The sequence below is a fragment of the Diadema antillarum genome, unplaced genomic scaffold, assembly GCF_040938485.1.
Source record: "Diadema antillarum isolate AM-2024a unplaced genomic scaffold, OU_Dant_1.0 seq00001136_RagTag, whole genome shotgun sequence".
Classification (NCBI taxonomy): Eukaryota; Metazoa; Echinodermata; class Echinoidea; order Diadematoida; family Diadematidae; genus Diadema; species Diadema antillarum.
In genome coordinates, this window is record NW_027271948.1 from 155,136 (window position 1) to 169,668 (window position 14,533).

The 14,533-nt window shown below is 37.9% G+C and overlaps 1 protein-coding gene across 1 annotated transcript; it reads right to left on the reverse strand.

The window, feature by feature from the left end:
• Positions 1-1,747: 1,747 nt before the first annotated feature.
• On the reverse strand, positions 1,748-13,453 carry LOC139744100 (uncharacterized). Its single transcript, XM_071654556.1, has 2 exons — positions 13,382-13,453; positions 1,748-4,319 (listed from the first exon to the last, which is right to left on the reverse strand). The coding sequence occupies exon 2, from the start codon at positions 4,187-4,189 to the stop codon at positions 2,663-2,665; it is 1,527 nt and encodes a 508-aa protein (XP_071510657.1). The 5' UTR covers positions 4,190-4,319; positions 13,382-13,453; the 3' UTR covers positions 1,748-2,662.
• Positions 13,454-14,533: the final 1,080 nt, after the last annotated feature.

Below are 14,533 nucleotides of genomic sequence, written 5' to 3' on the forward strand. Positions count from 1 at the left end.
CTCACATGAAATTCTAAATACAACAGTAACATTATGAGACTTTTTATCATGTCATTCTGGGTATGTACAAGGTAAGAGGCACAATCGTTTCCGAGTATATAAGTGACAAGAAACAGGCATATACGTGCATGATTATACGATGTTTTTATACTATGATAATTTCCTCGCTTGTATAAATTTCTTAACAATACGAAGTCCAAATGATAGCACGTTCGGCAAAGGATTGTAAACGGGTCTAATTCTAGGTAAACATTTACACTATAAAAGCTATAAGTTCTTCAAAACAATCTTGTAATCATTTGCATTTGCGGCTCTTCAAGAAGAAAAAAAATATTGAATTAGACACCACATAATTTATGTATATGCAGTTGTTATATAGCGTATCATGTTTATGTGCATACTTTTTTTTGCCTGTGGAATTATCTATTTTCCATATTATCCCAATTTCTCTCTGTCTCTCATTTATTTCGTTCCTGAGAGACCTGCACAGTATTGGATACAAACTGTCAACTCTTGGGTACATTACTAACAGAAACAGTTTTGTTTTCCTCGCTTACGTCATTCACCATTGTATACCTTCCAAACTGTTATATACATTGTACTGTGTGCATGCTTTCTTCAAGACAGGTACTCTAAAATAGTAGATCATCTCGTTGAGACAGTCTTCCATGCCTCACTCATGACCCCTCATGTTCCAAGAATGCAAACATAATATTAGCAAAAAACAAAAACAAAAACAAAAAACAACGAAATGTAATGACACATCTGCCGTGTACTTTCATACAAACATGTGCATATAGTATTATCATCTTTCAACTGGCATTCTCAAGTGCGGTAATCAAAATACATTAAGTATTATACATGGACTGTGTATACAAGCTGCCGTGTAATAAATCTCATATTTGTTTTGCTTTTGCTTTTGTTGCATGAAAACTACATTATGGCACACTGCGTCTGTTGGCCAAACAGGTATCCCACAGACCAACCTCAGTTTTCCACCATTTCGTTACTGGTCGCCTTCAAAGGCTTAGTAACAAACGGGGTGAAATTGTTATACCGAAGATTAGTTACTCCGAAAATGAAAAGATTCGTTATACCGAAGATTTGTGATTCCGAAAGACACACATTTCATACACTATGATGTTCGTTAATTAGAAAATGAGAAAAGGGTTTGTTAATTAGAACGTTAGCCCGTTATTCAGAAGGACACTGGTTAAGATGAAGAGGTGGATATTCACGAACCTTCGGAATTAAGAACAGTTTTTCGATTTCGGATTAACGAATCTTTGGAATCACGAACATTAATATTTTGTTCATTCATACACGACGTATTCATGATGACACTCACCTGAAATTGTGTCGGGGGTATACACAAGGCATTGTGTTTTGCACTTTTGGTTGAATTATTTTTGAATTTCTTACCGGGTATATGTATTTCTCTCTTCCTTGTTTTTTAACTCTCATAATTGATATGTACAACTACTATTTACTCTATTATTAACTATTATTTACTCTCTCTCTCATTTACCTGATCAGACCACCAGTCGTAGATTATCGAAATTCATAATCATACTTTCTTACTCTGTGTAGTATTTACAAGGGAATCGCTGTTTACTACGGTAATTGGTTTAATAAACTTTCTCACTGAAAACAGATGAAAACGCAGCGATAACCGTGTGCCGGCCTAGTCGGGATATCACATGTTTTGCACAGCGAACTGAAAATGGCCTAATAAGACGTCATGACCATTAATTCTGCTACGGATTTAAAATAGAAATAAAAGTCCCGGTGTCATAAGTGTTTCTGTCTCTGTTTCTCTCGTTCTCTATAAATTTGCATATATCACAGCAATGTAAAATGTAAATTATTTACAGGCACAGGCAGCATAACGTGTACGCAACTCTGGAGTATGAACATACCAAAAAAAAATGATCATAATACATTTACAAATATTACAATATTATACAGTGCAAGAGGATCTCATAGTTTCATTTCATATCAAATTTACGATAAGGGCGGCGGAACGGCGGATCCAACAAGCATTAAGTGTTCGTTTTCTTCTCGCTCTTTAATCGGTAGCTGCCCTTATGATATCAAATAAAGTTAAACTTTGTCTATAGTCCTATGTCTTTTATGTCTCTTGTTCCCTGAAAGTTATTTTACTTCTTCTTTTCTAAATTCCTGTATTCTTTGTCGCCCCCAACGGGGCGTCAAAACATACGTATGGGAAACGACTTTTTTTTTTCTTAAATTCTTCGACAAAGGAGCATATTATTACTATGATAATTATTCTTGTCCAAAAAGTGCGTTTTAGTATGTTCCCTCTCTTTTGTGACGTGGGCCAGAGCTTTGAACCGTGCAAAATGTGCCCCCCTTTGTTGATTTGTGCCAATAATGCGAGAAATGGTAGTCTGTCCCTTTATTATTTATGTGGAAGTGATTCTCTTTTCCTTTTTTACTGTCCCCTGTCCAATAAATTTCATACGGCCTTTGATGAAAGGATATTTTTTTTTAAATAACGTTATGGCAGAAATTATACGCAAGGAATAACATTAATGATTATTGGAACGTGATTGTGTACCTAATGACCAGGTATCGATATGTAGAGATCCCTGGCCCATCGTCTGTGAGCACTGACAATACAATACAGGTCTCTTATAGGTCAATGGACATGCTTAAGAAGGTCATTGTACTTGAATGTGCCATGTTCAGGTCTGCTTCCTCCAGGCGAGTTACTTCCGTTGTTTATAGCCTGCACAAAATTGTTTTGGTAAGTATCGTTACCTTCCGGGTCACAATGATCGTTATCGGGAGGAATCGGCTGCGGCCGGGGGACATTGTCGGGTAGACCCTCGTAACTGCGTCTCCGACGGCGCAAATATGCAACAGTGAGAAAGATGACCGTTACGACTACGACGATTGCGGCAACGGACCCGATGATCGCCCACATGCCAACAGAGAGTCCAGACTTCTCCGGAACTACAACGTTATAGAACAACTCATTCTCCCCGTCTGGAGACTGACATACATAGGTCCCTGTGTGCTGACGTTTGGTATTCCAAATAACCAGGTAATTATTGTCGGTGAGGAACAATTCATCCCAGTATTGACCGCGTTCTGTGATCTTGGTGCCGTCAGGCAGAAGCCAGGCCGCGTAGGCAATGGTACACGGCAGTTCGGCTTTAGCTCCTGAGGGCACGTTGATTACAGTGCCGTTCGGCTTGCATTGGTCCATCGAGGTGCCGTAGACTTGGCGCAGAGTTTGTCCTGCAACCTCTGTGGGAGTACTGCATGTTCCCTCGATGATAAACCCGTCGATTTTAATGCAGTTGTAGATCCAGCTCATTTGACAATAGCACTGAAGTGAGTTGCCATGAAGGTAAACTTGCGATGTCACGAAGGACGGGGCACCTTGTGACACTTCACCCATAAAGAATTTTGGTTGGGGTACGACCTTGAGTAGGTTGTCCTCCAGATCAAGAACTCGAAGGCTTGTCAGTCCTTGAAAAGCCCCTCGTTCAATGTGTTTGATAATATTCGTTGACAAATTCAACTTTTGGAGTTTAGACAAATGTCTGAAATGTCCCTTTGATAGTTCTATAATTTCATTTTTGGATAAATCTAGGTTAACCAGACTACTTAAATTCGAAAACGAGTTTTCGTGAATGCTCCAGATTGAATTGTTGCTCAGACTCAACGTGTTCAGTTTCGGTAATCCAAAAAACGCTCCGTCCTTGAGAACGTAGATGCCACAAGTGTCAGCCCAGAGCTTTTCCAGAAGGTCCAGACCAGTAAAGACGTTCGGCTCAATGACATGCATGAATTCATGTAGCAAGCGGAGATGCGTTACTTTGCGGTGTCCTGTAAAGCTCCCGGGCAAGATGTATTGGAATCCAGATATGTTGAGATACAGGAGGTGAGGGAAGGTTTGTCCGCAGTAATCTCCGAGGACTGCATGATCGATATATTCTACTTCGAGAGCGTAGGCGTCGGCGTATTCTCTGGGAAGAAAACTGTGCTCGCGACAGACGCATTTCCCAATCACCTGGTCTCTCTGCAACGCCGTGTGACTCGAGGGTGTGCATTTACATTCACCTTCACACGAGAAGGCTTTGCCTGGAGAGGCGACTAAAAGGGCACAAACAACAAAGCCAATCCACTTCCATATTTTGATGTTTAGCGTTGCCATGATGCGAAATGTTCAAACTCCGAGTAAAATACAGACACTTGTCTTTGACAGCCGTATATATGTTGTAAGATTTCCGTTCCCTCTCGTCTTCAGGACTGCACAGTGGCACAATAGGCGTAGGATTGATCATCTGCCAAGGAGAAGGAAGTGACTTTGAGTTAAACCTATAGCCTCTATCCCACATTGCATTATATCTCGATATGGCAAATACTTTCTTGATGAGTGTATTTATTGGAGTTTTCCTCCAACTCAGAGATGATTTTGTGTTTTTCAGTTTTTGTCTTCAAACCTAAATTTCTGTACACACCAGTTTGGTTCTCAAAGAGTCGGGTAATGCGTATCATCAGCTTACAGGGGAGTGTTTTCGTCAATTATAATAATTCCACACCTTAGATATTTGAAAACAGAGCACTTCACAAATATGATGGAAACTAAATAACATCCGTTTTATGCACGCTATTAAGAGACGGATTACGCATTTGGATGCTGATAGGTCGAGTTTGTGACTGTTTATTTTTTTTCCGTTGGAGAAAGACACCTTTAATGACCAGACGTATAGAAAATACATTTGACGAAGTGCCATGCAGACTTAACCGGCAATGCAAACAAACGCAAAACCGATATAGATTAAAGCAACATCGAGTTAACTAAAATATGGTGAAGTTTACCCATAGGAATCTAAGCATGTCATTTCAGACGATCTATGGGTAACAGAAATCAGAAGCGCCTGCAAGCTCGATAAACCAACAGAAACAACCAATATGGAAAGACTCCGAGCAGAGGGGTAGCCAGAAAATTCATTCGTGAACCTGATCTCAGACCCAAAGTGTCTGTGATATTCTTTTTCTGCCAGGTGTTTGATTTGATAGGCTTATCCGAAGTCTTGTCAAAAGCCGCCAGGCGAGGGAGAGGAAGCAGAATCATATCAAGTAATGCAGAGACCAGAGAGAGAGGTAAATGATTTCCCTGTTTAAACGTCAAATTTCGAGATGCTCATTATGACGTCATGGTCTCACTAACAAATCAACTCATCATGCTCATTGAACCACCTGCGAGAAACAATATCGGCTTTACTTATTGAAATTCAAACAATATAACTATATCCCTCTGTTACATATCTTCAGTTTCAGTACGAAGAATCATTTATATGTAGTTTACTCCTTACACCCACGCATTCTCTGTTTTCTTCCACTTTTTCGTCTGGCCACCCCTCCCCCTTTTACTTTGACTATCCACATTTGAATGCATTTGAAAACTTTGCCATATCGTTTTTATTAGCAAACACATGTTGTTGGTTTATCGCTCTTTTTTTTTTTTTTTTTTTTTTTAGAAAAGCTGACAATTCAGCTGACAATACCATTTACAAAGTATAGCCAATACAGCTGCAAAGTACGACGGAAGTTTCAGTTTTTAAAGCAGACCTCCGGATGATTTTCAGACCTTTGCATTTCAACAACAATAAATTAGTTACTATTGAGTATAGAGTTTCATAGTCTATAGTGATTTGGGTGAGGAATATGAATGTTTTCAAAATTTAAAACAAATTGCAATAAACAAGGATGACGACATGGCAGCCTCGCCATAAGAATGCATGAGTTGGGGCTCAAAGAAGCAGAACTGAGCTGAACTGAAGTGAAGAAGGCATGCATAGATTTCACACAGGTGAACATGTGTATGCAAGAGGTGTTGTAATGGAATTACACTGCCTATGATTTCTGCAATATGTGAAGCTCCTATATATGTCATCAACACTGTTCAGTGTAATTTCTTTAAGATTTTTTTCAGAGTATCGGTTTCTCTGCTTAAGGACCACGATAAATTCCACAAATCTGTTATGGAGCTGTCGATTTATGTACTATGATGTGAAATAATGAAAATCGTCTGGAATGCCCCTTTAAGCCTATAAAGTCCAAGGGGGTGGGGCACATTGTGCTCCTTATAATGTTTTCATTAATTTTGCCACTCCCACGCGATTTACCCGATTTTAGCTTTGACGACTTTTCCTAAAATTTTATTGCAACCATTTTGATATTTAATTTAGCTATGTCTGATATTGCTGGTTGCCATGGCAACCGTAAACTGACAACTATGTCCATTAAATTTTGCATGTTTTTCTGTTCCATGCAGTTTCAGTTTACGATAGACCTGTAATAAGGGATGAAATGGGGGTTTTCTTGGCTGTAATTTGCTAAAGGACCAACTTTGTGGAATAATTATGACGGTCACCGTGAATTACCCTTTATCCTTACATGACATATTATCAATCTGCAAACCCAAAATTCCCACATCATGGAAATATGCAATGTGATAACAATATAATTATGTATAGTTATCCCAAGCAATACATAATAGGTCTCATATAATTTCTTTATACTGTAATGAATAGCGCCCCCACAAGTTGGCCTTGAGAAATTTCAACTACTAGTGTAACAAATAGTAAAGGTCGACTTACTTTTCCTTTATGGCAAATATGAACAAGGAAAAGTATAAATTACGCGGTGTGTAATATATGTCCCCACCGGAAGTAGCATTTAGTAGCAAAATGTACAATACAGGTAAAAAATCAAGGTCAAAGGTCAAGGAAGTCAAAGGTCAAAATTCTGTGTAGAAGTTTTGAAGCCCTCACCTAGTGCCATCACATAAAGCAAAAGGAAGTGAAATTGGGTTAGAAATGGCGGAGTAGCATTTTGAAGCAAAATGTACAATACAGGTCAAAAATCAAGGTCAAAGGTCAAAGAAGTCAAAGGTCAAAATTCTGTGTAGAAGTTTGAAGCCCTCACCTAGTGCCATCACATAAAGCAACCGGAATCGAAATCGGGTTAGAAATGGCGAAGGAGTAGCATTTTGTAGCAAAATTTACAATATAGGTAAAAAATCAAGGTCAAAGGTCAAAGAAGTCAAAGGTCAAAATTCTGTGTAGAAGATATTTTATTTATTTATTTTTATTTATTTCAGTTTTATTTCCACAGGGTAGTCTCATCAAGACCAGCAGGTCCTGCTCTTCCAGAGAGCCCTGCCCATGATAAAAATACATAAACATTCATCGTAACACAAAGTTAACCTTCATACATTATTGAACAGTAAAACATTAAAATCTACACACATGAATACTTATCATAATACAGACAATCAAAATGAAATAAAGTCATCTCAATAGATATATTTCTTTACATAGAATAAAAGTGAAATAACAAATCCCCCTCCCCCCCCCCCCCCAAAAAAAAAGTTTTGAAGCCCTCACCTAGTGCCATCACATAAAGCAAACGGAATCGAAATCGGGTTAGAAATGGCGAAGGAGTAGCATTTTGTAGCCAATGTACAATATAGGTCAAAAATCAAGGTCAAAGGTCAAAGAAGTCAAAGGTCAAAATTCTGTGTAGAAGTTTTGAAGCCCTCACCTAGTGCCATCACATAAAGCAAACGGAATCGAAATCGGGTTAGAAATTGCGAAGGAGTAGCATTTTGAAGCAAAACGTACAATATAGGTCAAAGGTCAAGGTCAAAGGTCACAACTGAAATTCTGTGTAGAAGTTTCAAAGCTCTCATGTAGTGCTATCAAATAAAGCAAACAGAATCAAAATTGGCTCAAAAATGACAGACAAGTAGCAAATTGAACATTTTGATCACACACGGACGCACACACAGACACACAGACGGACGGACGGACACACGGACACACACACGTACGGAGCCCGTTTCATAGTCCCCTGCTCGAACTCGTTCGGCGGGGACAAAAATATATATACATGTATAATTATATGTTGAGGATAAAGAATTATAAAGAAAAAACATGATTTTTTTAGCATATTTCCTATGTTTTTCTTCATAATATGTTGGTGAATAGGGCCCTCAATGGGTGACCTTTAGAAATTTCAAATGTTGGGTCATATAGAGTAAGAGTTGCTCTACCCATGTGCCAAATATGATGGTGATATACATTGTAATAATGAAGTTGAATAGGCAACCCCCCCCCCCCCCCCCCCCCCCCCCCCCCCCCCCCCGGCCTGAAAGGGCTCAAAACAGCTCGGGCTTTATACATGTTATACAGTATGTCCCCAACAAAATTACAACGGGGCCCTCCGCAATGATATCTTTAAAAAGAGTGAATCAATCTAAAAACAAATTCAGGGTATGAAACTATAACTCATTGCCCACATCTTACAGAAAACCCCATTCGATTTGCTTCAATGGTCAAAGAGAAATGAGGAATTTTGTAGAGGATGTCAGGAATCTCTTCTGTCCAAATTCTGTCTATTATTCACACACAAGAGCATTGAATTGCTAAAATTGGAAGAGTCAGACTCATGACATGCTTTACAACAATCCACATTTCTCTGTGACTGCTTAACCAAATTGAATGGGGTTTTCTGCAAAATAGAGCTAAGATGTTATATTTTAAGACCCTGAAGTAGCACTTAGACAGGTCAATCACATTGGGTGTTATCAATTCGAAAATCTAATTGTAATTTTTGGGGCAACTTACTGCAGTATGTCCCCCAAAACCACTTCAGGGTCTTGAAATATAACATCTTAGCTCTATTTTGCAGAAAACCCCATTCATTTTGGTTAAGCAGTCACAGAGAAATGTGGATTGTTGTAAAGTATGTCATGAGTCTGATTCTTCCAATTTTAGCAATTCAATGCTCTTGCGTGTGAATAATAGAAAGAATTTGGACGGAAGAGATTCGAGACATCCTCTACAAAATTCCGTATTTTTCTTTGACCACTGAAGCAAATCGAATGGGGTTTTTTGAAAGATGTGGGCAATGAGTTACAGTTTCATGCCCTGAATTTGTATTTAGATTGATGCAATATTTTTAAAGATAGCATTGCGGAGGGCCCCATTGTAAATTTTTTTGGACATACTGTATAGGGCTAACGTAGCCGACCAAGTAGTGTGTATGGCTCTGAAGAGGACACAGGAAAAAAAAGATACATACAAAACTATAAAAGAGGGTTGGCAACAATATAAGCCAGTTCACAACTCCACTTTGTGCATGAGCAGATAAGGTCAGTAATTGTACAATAAGGCATGTCATTTTTTAAATTCACAGAGATAAGTATCCGTAACATAATTTTTATTTATGTAATCATCATAAATGGTGCTTGGCTATATAGCACATTTAACCCGACAGCAAGCCTGGTACTTGTTAAGTATAAATAGAGAAAGATTGCTAATGCATACGGTACAAAACGATAAAACGGACGCCTGCCGCAGTGTCAACAATTGACGATCATTCTGGTCAACCTGTCTATAAGCAAGATCATTTTATTGTTTGAACATGAATTCCATACATTGTTACGTCGGGCAATACTTATGTATTATGTCGCTTTGAAATCGAGTGAAGTGCCTTATCAACTGAGGAAAAAAAAGGGTAATCGATACCAATAGTGCACTTGTGAACTGGCTCGTCGTCAAGGAACATTCACGTCGTCATGTTTTTTCCGGTCTTCTTCTGCTGGGGAATTTCCTTCGCCTGACCACACACACACACAGTGCAATATACATGTACTCTATATCATACTCGTATTCCTGGTAGGCCTATAGTCAGTGGACATGACAATGCGTCGATCAATGTACATTAGCCACTGAATCCTCACCTTTTTTTTTCTCTGTTCATATTTTTTCCTTGTGTTTCAGGTTGAGAGAACTTATACTCAGGGCTTTTCTCTACTTCTCCTTTTAATTTTATTATACTGTCTGATATGGTAAATAGTTGAACTCTGTTTCTGTTTGCTTGAATTATGCGATTGATTTCATTTTTTGTTTATTTTTTTTATGTAACCACTGATCTTTTATTGCAATGAATAAAAGAAATGAAATGGATAATTTCATTCTTGTACTTTCTGCAAATGATATTGGGTATTTTATAACAAATAATATTTTGTTATAAAATATGAATCTCATGTTCATATTTTTGAAACGAAGTTTTGTTAAAGCAGTAACAGACAAACTCAATAAAGTACAGAAATAACAAACGATAACTCTATAAAAAAAAATAACAATGTGAATAAATCTGAGTTTGTCTTGTAACCTAACTACTGGTAACAGCTATAGAAAGTGCAGATGGCCGCCATGTTGAGCATAATATACTTGAGCCCCTTTTTTCCTTTCTTGTTTTAAATGTTATATATAATTATATATATATATATATATATATATATTATATATATATATATATATATATACTTATATACTTATATATACAGAGGTACAGGAGGGCTGTATGATTCCGGAATGCTGCTTAAGATTCTAATGTGAGTATAAGGGGCATGAGTGGTGCTAGTATAAGGATGCACATGGACTTATATACACGCCACAAGTACCTTTATAAGCTGTTATTTTCACGAGAGTTTAATTTTCGCGAATTTCGCGATCAAATAAGCACCACATACGTGCAACATTATACCTATATATAAGGCACAAACTTGCACCCTCAAGAGATGGTACAATCTTGGAACTTTGGGTGCTTCTTTGCGCCCAAACGAAGGAGTCAAAGTTGATCCCAAGGGTACAGGTGTGAACCCTTTTTGCGGGTACAAAGCAACACCCAAAGTTCCAAGATTGCACCCTAAGCCAAGGCCCAATTTTGGAACTTTGTGGACTGCTTTGCACCCCAACGAAGGGATCAAAGTTGCTCCCAAAAGTTCAAGTACCAAGATTGCACCCTCAAAAAAGGTGCAAGATAGCACACTTTGTCTGGGTGCGAGGTTGTGCCGTAACGTAAAGGGCAAACGATTGCACCCCAAGAAAAGGTGCAACCTAACGCCAAATCGTGTGGGTGTAAAGATGCATCCAAGGGAACAAGAATGCGCCCTCAATGAAAGATGCAACGTTGCACCCTCTCTGGAGATGCAAAGGTGCACCCACAGGGTGCAAGGTTATACCCATGCGCATGGTGCCACTTTTGCACTCATTTCTTGAGGGTGCAAGATAACACCCATAGGGAGCCACCAGTGTGATATCACTTTGCACCCTTAAAAGGTGCAAGAATGAATCATCTTTTCTTAGTGTGTAGGTCTCATATAATTTCTTTATACATGTACTGTAATGAATAGCGCCCCCACAAGTTGGCCTTGAGAAATTTCAACTACTAGTATAACTTATAGTAAAGGTCGACTTAATTTTCCTTTGTGGCAAATATGAAAAATATATATACATGTATATATGTTGAGGATAAAGAATTATAAAGAAAAAACATTAATTTTTAGCATATTTTCTATGTTTTTCTTTATATGTTGGTGAATAGGGCCCTCAATGGGTGACCTTTAGAAATTTCAAATGTTGGGTCATATACAATACGAGTTGCTCTACCCATGTGCCAAATATGATGGTGATATATAATGTAATAATGAAGTTAAATAGGCACCCCCCCCCCCCCCCCGGGCCTGGAAGGGGTCAAAACAGCTTGGGCTTTATACATGTTGTATAGGGCTAACGTAGCCGACCAAGTAGTGTGTATGGCTCTTAAGAGGACAGAGGAAAAAAAAAAAGATACATACAAAACTATAAAAGATGATTGGCAACAATAAGCCAGTTCACAACTCCACTTTGTGCATGAGCAGATAAGGTCAGTAATTGTACAATAAGGCATGTCATTTTTTAAATTCACAGAGATAAGCATCCGTAACATAATTTTTATCAATGACTTGTAATCATCATAAATGGTGCTTGGCTAGCACATTTACCCCGACAGCAAGCCTGGTACTTGTTAAGTATAAATAGAGAAAGATTGCTAATGCATACGGTACAAAACGATAAAACGGACGCCTGCCGCAGTGTCAACAATTGACGATCATTCTGGTCAACCTGTCTATAAGCAAGATCATTTTATTGTTTGAACATGAATTCCATGCATTGTTACGTCGGGCAAGGCTATGTATTATGTTGCTTTGAAAACGAGGAAAGTGCCTAATCAACTGAGGGGAAAAAAAAAAGGTAATCGATACCAATGAACACATGAACTGTGAACTGGCTTGTTGTCAAGGAACATTCACTTCCGGTCTTCTTCTGCTGGGGAATTTCCACACACACACACACACACACACACACACACACACACACACACACACAGTGCAATATACATGTACTCTATATCATGCTCGTATTCCTGGTAGGCCTATAGTCAGTGGACATGACAATGTGTCGATCAATGTACATTAGCCACTGAATCCTCACTTGGTGTTTTTTTCTCTGTTTATTTTTTCTTGTTTTTAAGGTTGAAAGAACTTATACTCAAGGCTTTTCTCTACTTCTCCTTTTAATTTTCTGATACTGCCTGAAATGGCAAATATGTGAACCCTAATTTTGTTTGCCTGAATAATGCGCTTGATTTAATTTTTTGTTTGATTTTTTTTGTAACCACTAATCTTTTATTGCAATGAATAAACGAAATGAAAAGGGTGAATTTCATTTCTGTACTTTCTGCAAATGATATTGGGTATTTTATAGCAAATTATATTTTGTTATGAAATATGAATTTCATGTTCATATTTTTGAAACAAGGTTCAGTTAAAGCAGGAACAGACAAATATAAAAAGTACAAAAATGATAAACAAATAAGTCTGAACAAAAATATATGAATAAACTTGACTTGATCTTGTATATCATTATAGAAGAACCCAATTATTGGTATATGCCACAGCTATAGAAAGTGTAGATTGCAGTCATGTTGAGCATAATAGCCTTTAAGTCTCTCTCTTTTTTTCTTTTTTATCTAAGTAATGAGGTACAGGAGGGCTGTGTGATTCCAGAATGCTGCTACTATTTTGCAGGTTTGTCGGTTTTTGCTGACGCTTGAAAAATAAGGAGACAGATATGATCTCGATCTCAAACATCTATAAATATATGATTATTTGAATACTCAACAGTAAAAAGGGTATTTTGTCCGGAGCATTTCGTGCACGATAAACACTCGATGTCTGAAACCGTGATACTCCAGGTATTACCTGGAGTAACCCTTATGGCTATTATATAGCGTACAACGGAGCAGAGAAGAATTACTATGTATAGTATGCGCTCTGCGCATTCACTTATGTGCGTTAAGGATGAGTGCCTTCATACCATAAATGTCTTGGTAGATTTCATTGCACGTTTATGCAGCGAAGCACCCACAACACACAGACAATGGATACAATTCGACAGAATGAAGTTTCAACATATAAAAGTCATTATCCAGAAACTACACTTACCACAGATCGTCATCATCACTGTTCTCCCAAGTTTGGAACGACCTGCTAGCACACCCGCAGTAGCACAACGTACGTTTGTAAAACGCACAGTATTTATGTATTGCTAGTATACTGCGCAGTACATGGGGAATTCCCTCTGTATCATATGACTGCTGGAGTCGGTGTCAAGACGTTTTCAGACCTGGAAAAGTAAAGTTTTTAAGTACAATGTACAAGGTTGTTGTTGTTGTTGTTGTTGTTGTTGTTGTTGTTGTTGTTGTTGTTGTTGTTGTTGTTGTTGATTCGTGTTATAGAAGGGTATGAAAGTAGGCCTAAATTCAGCTTGGGATTGCCGTCTTAAAACCTTGGGCAACTTTTTTTTAAAGCCTAATTAGCGTATACGAACAATAATATATGTAATACATTGCTAATTTAAAACCAGGAAGCCAGAAAACATGGATAATACAACTTGTCAAGGGTTTTCTATGATGAGGAGTCAAATTAGCATAATGACCTAATTTGCATATGCACACTGTACACAGTCTAGTATGGTACCATAAACTGTGTACTATACAGTATACGGTGGTATATGACGTGGAAAAGTTGTTTAGTGAAAGCATTTTTTGTTGAATCGTGTTGTAGATAATAGAAAGTACAGTATTGAGATAAATTAAGCTTGCCTGCCACCTGCACGTAGCCTTGGGCAATTATAGTAGTCTAATAAGCGTATCAAGCTAATTAGCATAATATATAATGTTGCTAATTTTAATCCAAGAAGACTGAAAACATTCCGGTGTACAACTCTTAAAGGGGTTTTCTATATTTGAGGAGGAATCCAGTTATAACGACAGTTTCCTTTTTGAAATGACTTAAGTGTCTTGAACATTCAAATCAATGCAATGACTAATTTGCATATTTACGTACACAGTCTAGTACTAGCAGATGGTACCATGCTATGTATATATGGAAAAGTTGTTTTGTTGCTGCTGTTGTTGTTGTTGTTGCTGATGATGATTTCTGTTTCAGATAGGTATTGAAGTAAATTACCCTTGGTTGTCAACTCAGCAGCTTTGGGCAATAGTCATTATCAACCTAATTAGCATACTTAGCTATTTAACATAATATGCAATATGTTGCATATCTTAATCCAGGAAGCCTGAAAACACAGATATT